Consider the following 4,637-nt stretch of genomic DNA (forward strand, 5'->3'; position numbering starts at 1 on the left):
TGGCGCGGGCAGGCCCCGGGTCAGATAACCAGACCAATCAGGGCTCGGGCCGCAGCGCCTCATGCCCGCTTAGAATAATATTATTAAAAAAGCAGCTAGCAAGCTAGACGGGAGGGAGAGAGCGAGAAGCGAACGAGGGAGCGGCGGGCGGGCGGGAGGGCGCGGAGCATGCGGAGCGGCGCCGCGGGCGGCCCCCGGGCTTGGACGAGGGCGCTGGCGAGGCGCGCGGCCGGCGGGGGCGCAAGGCGGCGCGGGATCCACGGCCCGCGCGGGGACGAACTGCAGTGACTCCGAGTTCGCCGGGAGCCAGCGCCAGGCCAGGGGCCCCCAGTCCGCCTCTTGGCTCAGGACGGTCCGGCGGGGAGGCGCCCATGCCGGACCGCGCGGCGCGCTGAGGGCGCGCGGGCGGGCGCGGGAGCAGCCGGCACCATGTCCATGCTACCCACCTTCGGCTTCACGCAGGAGCAAGTGGCGTGCGTGTGCGAGGTGCTGCAGCAGGGCGGCAACATCGAGCGGCTGGGCCGCTTCCTGTGGTCGCTGCCCGCCTGCGAGCACCTCCACAAGAATGAAAGCGTGCTCAAGGCCAAGGCGGTGGTGGCCTTCCACCGCGGCAACTTCCGCGAGCTCTACAAGATCCTGGAGAGCCACCAGTTCTCGCCGCACAACCACGCCAAGCTGCAGCAACTGTGGCTCAAGGCGCACTACATCGAGGCGGAGAAGCTGCGCGGCCGGCCCCTGGGCGCCGTGGGCAAGTACCGCGTGCGCCGCAAGTTTCCACTGCCGCGCTCCATCTGGGACGGCGAGGAGACCAGCTACTGCTTCAAGGAGAAGAGCCGCAGCGTGCTGCGCGAGTGGTACGCTCACAACCCCTACCCCTCACCTCGCGAGAAGCGCGAGTTGGCGGAGGCCACGGGGCTCACCACCACGCAGGTCAGCAACTGGTTCAAGAACCGGCGGCAGCGCGACCGGGCAGCCGAGGCCAAGGAAAGGTACGAGTAAGTAGAGCTTCCACACCAGCTTCCCCAGGGCTCGAGGGAGAGGGGGTCCCGGGACGTCCACTCAGCCCCTGGAGAGGTCTGAACTGGGCCCCTGGTCCCAGCCAGGGCCCTGCTGCAGACTGATCTAACCCGGACTGCTCTTTCGGGGGACCAGGAGATCAGAAATTTGTCTAAAGCGGGCAAAGCAATCGGGAAGTCGTCAACTCACTCCCTGGTCTCTTGTGCGCAAACGTGGAGAAGCAGCGAGCCTCGGGGTCAAGGCAAGACAGTAGGCCTGGATTCCTGGCAAGGGGGGCGGGTACCGCAGGCAGAGCCTGATAGTTCTCCGAAGGTCGGAGGGCTGAGGGGTTTGGCGAGGACTATCGGGGTTGCGGGTTTTAAGACTGCGTGCAAGAATTCACCAGCTCTTCCTGGAACTTTCAGTCAGCCTCACTCAGCACCAGGCCGTGTGATTAAGGGTCAGGACCGGGATTAGAACTTGCCTGATACAACCTGGATGTAGAGGGGCCTAGAAGAATTTTCCTTGTCTGGATAAGGGGGATGATAGGGAAAGCCTTTTATCCCGCATTGAAAGGACCAAGAGGCAAAAGGCTTGGGGAGGAAGTGTCAGCTCCCGGAGAGAAGAAAAACACATGTCCCATTTTCTGCCTGTTGGACCCAGCAGCCTTTCCCTGGATTGCCAAGCCTTTAGCTCCTCTGTCCTTAGGCTCTACCCTCTCTGGCGGTAGGTCGGTAGGTCTAGGGTGAGCTGAGAGCAACAGAAGGGCTGGGAGTCGCTCGTCCTCACAGAAACCAGGACTTCCTGAACTCGCCTTGCAGTTGACAATGAGGCCCCTGTGGCTTTGGCCTCTCAGAACCCCAGATCTGGAGCAGAAGATGGGAGAGAAACTGTGGGAACAGACTCCAACCTGAGTGTAACAGCAGAATAAGACACCTGGGGTCTGTGGTACTGGGTGTGTGCAGCCCAGAGTGAAGGACTGGGGTCAGAGTGGGGGTGCTGAACAGTGTAATCTGAGGTGGGGAAGAGGCTTCCAGCTGACCCTGGTCTCTAAGACCATGAGGGTGGGGTATCCACAGTTGTAAGGATTCAGCTGCCAGCCCTGTGGAAAGTCGTCTTCCAGGAAAACAGAAAGAAAAGGCCCCGGAAAGCCAGTACAGAGAATCTACCTAAGAATTCAGATTTCCAAATCTGGGTGAGGGGCTGTTGATGAAAGACCCTGCAGGAGGGGGGTTCTCCCTGTGGAGGCCCCCCTCCACCCAAACTGGCATGTATCCAGAATCCTGACGAACTAAGTGCACAGGCCAGGCCCAGGTGAAGGCGGAAGAGTCAGTTTCTCGTATGGTGGGAGAATCTAGGCCAGGATTAGCAACCTTCTTCCCTGTCTCTTCTCTCAGAAGCCACCCTCCACACAGCCTCAGGCCCCAGCTGAAGCTTCCACTGTGCCACCTGGGAATGGGCACCTTTGCACCCTTCGGGCCTCCTTCAGTACGCCCCACAGGGAAAACTCTAATGCGGCCCGACCATTTGGAACTAGAGGGAAAAGACCCTTAGCTCCCGAAAACTGTCCCTCGGACAGAGACTCCCCTCAAGCAGAGGAAAGCAAAAGGAGATGAGGACCTGTGAGATTTCAAGTCCTCAAGTGGACCCTCAGCCTAGAAGCTAGGGTTCCTGACTCTCCTGGTCCCAGTTCTCCGCAACAAACCCTGGCTTTGTTTTCAGCCAGGAGTGATCTGAAAAGCCAGGCACCTTCTCTTCGTCCCTGTCCCTCTCCGCGACAACTCCATGAACCGTGCTCCTCTGCCCCTCTGCTCTGGAAAAGAAAGGTTAGCCACTCGGTGGGGGCAGGCAGGGAGGGCAGATACAGGGAGAACAGAAAGGTATTTCTGAGATTAAGAGCAGGAGAGGTGTGGAGACAGAAATGATGCAGGGAGAAAGTATAGAGAAAGAAACCGGGTCTGGAGAGACTAGGAGAACCAGAGCCTAGACCTGGAGGAGAAAATGGTAGAAACCGAAAACACCCGCAGGCTGCGCGCGGCGGCTCTGGTTCCCGCCGCTGCGCCGAGAGGCCTCGGTTTCCCCGCTGACCCCTGCTTTGCTCCTGCTCTTGCAGGGAGAACAGCGAGAACTCCAACGCTAACAGCCACAACCCGCTGGCGGCGTCGATGAACGGCAGCGGCAAGTCGGTGCTAGGCAGCTCGGAGGACGAGAAGACGCCGTCGGGGACGCCAGACCACTCGTCGTCCAGCCCCGCGCTGCTGCTCAGCCCGCCGCCGCCCCCGGGGCTGCCGTCCCTGCACAGCCTGGGCCACCCTCCGGGCCCCAGCGCCGTGCCCGTGCCCGTGCCGGGCGGAGGCGGCGCGGACCCTCTGCAGCACCACCACGGCCTGCAGGACTCCATCCTCAACCCCATGTCGGCCAACCTCGTGGACCTGGGGTCCTAGAGCCCCGCCTGCCTCGACGCGCTTGCCTTCTGGCCTGGGCGCTGGGGACCCAAGAGGGACCGTGTCCGAAGGGCGGCCCACGCCGGCGGCCCCACCAGGTACTGAAAGGCCCGCGCGCTGAGCGGGCAAGAACTGCCGCCCGGGTAGGACGGATGGCTCTATGGTTTAGTCTTTGTTCGGGACTTTTTTTTTTTTCTTCCCAACAAGTTGCTTTGGAGGTCCTTTGGAGGCCGGGACCCAGTCTTGAACCAGGGAAGGGAATAAATTATACACCATTCTCCTACTCTTTCTCTTCCCCTGCCTTCTCCTCCCCTCTCTTCTCTCTTTGCCTTCCTTGCTCGTTCCTTCTTCCTCCCCCCTCCTTCTCTTTTCTCCTTTCCCTTTCTTCTTCTTCTTTCCCCCTTTTCACTGTATGTTTCCCTCTGTGCCTCTTACTTGCCACCTCTCACTAGATTTCTGTTATTCTGCCTCTTTTTCTGTCTCCTCTCCGCCAGCCTCTTGCTCCTCGCAAGCTGTACCCCTTAGTATCTCTCCTTGTGCCTGGCCATCTGCGTGCCGTCCACCTATTCCTCACTTTCCTGGGGTGGGAGGGGAAAGAGCGAAGAAAAAACAGGGCCTTTGAACCTGGGCTTTCTCCAGAGGCCCTTCCCCGAGGTGTCAGCTTTGCGCCCAGTAACTTAAGTGAAGGAGAACGGGCCAAGGAGCAGAAGCCCCTGCACGCCCCCTTGCCTCCAGCCCCTCTGTCTTGGTGAGGCCCTGCCAAGCTCTCCTATTCCTCCCCGGACAGTGGCCACCCGGCTCCAGGCGGAGCGTGCCTCCGGAGCTGCGGACTTGCCATCTCCCTGTTATGCCCTCATGTGAATGTTCTTCGGGAAATATTTCTGCTTTTATTTTATAATAAAATTAGAAATCATAAATATAAATATGGATATATATACCACAAGGCCTGCCAGCCGGATGTGCAGCTGTGTCTGATTTCCCTACAGGGACTCAACACCCCGGGTGGACCGTTCTGGGCAGCCATGCCCAGTAAGTCCCGGAAACTGGGAGATGCCTTCCCACATACATAACCTATATCAATAGCCAAGTGAAGGGACTGAACACTCTGAAACCTCCTGCCCCAAAGCCCTCCGTCCCTTTTCTTGTCCCAGAAGCTCCCCGCAGGAGCGAGGAAGGGGCAGCTGCTCTTGGGGACTC

The 4,637-nt window shown here is 59.9% G+C and overlaps 1 protein-coding gene across 2 annotated transcripts; it reads left to right on the forward strand.

Moving 5' to 3' along the window:
• Window positions 1-417: 417 nt before the first annotated feature.
• On the forward strand, window positions 418-4,359 carry SIX2 (SIX homeobox 2). Of its 2 annotated transcripts, none has more exons than XM_043918112.1 (2): window positions 418-995; window positions 3,110-4,359. In XM_043918112.1, exons 1-2 carry the CDS (start codon window positions 430-432, stop codon window positions 3,438-3,440), a joined length of 897 nt encoding a protein of 298 aa, XP_043774047.1. In that variant the 5' UTR covers window positions 418-429; the 3' UTR covers window positions 3,441-4,359. The 2 variants fall into 2 exon arrangements, with proteins under 2 accessions (XP_043774047.1, XP_043774048.1); XM_043918113.1 differs by having other exon boundaries at window positions 418-989.
• Window positions 4,360-4,637: the final 278 nt, after the last annotated feature.

The sequence above is a fragment of the Cervus elaphus genome, chromosome 11 (genome assembly GCF_910594005.1).
Source record: "Cervus elaphus chromosome 11, mCerEla1.1, whole genome shotgun sequence".
NCBI lineage: Eukaryota > Metazoa > Chordata > Mammalia > Artiodactyla > Cervidae > Cervus > Cervus elaphus.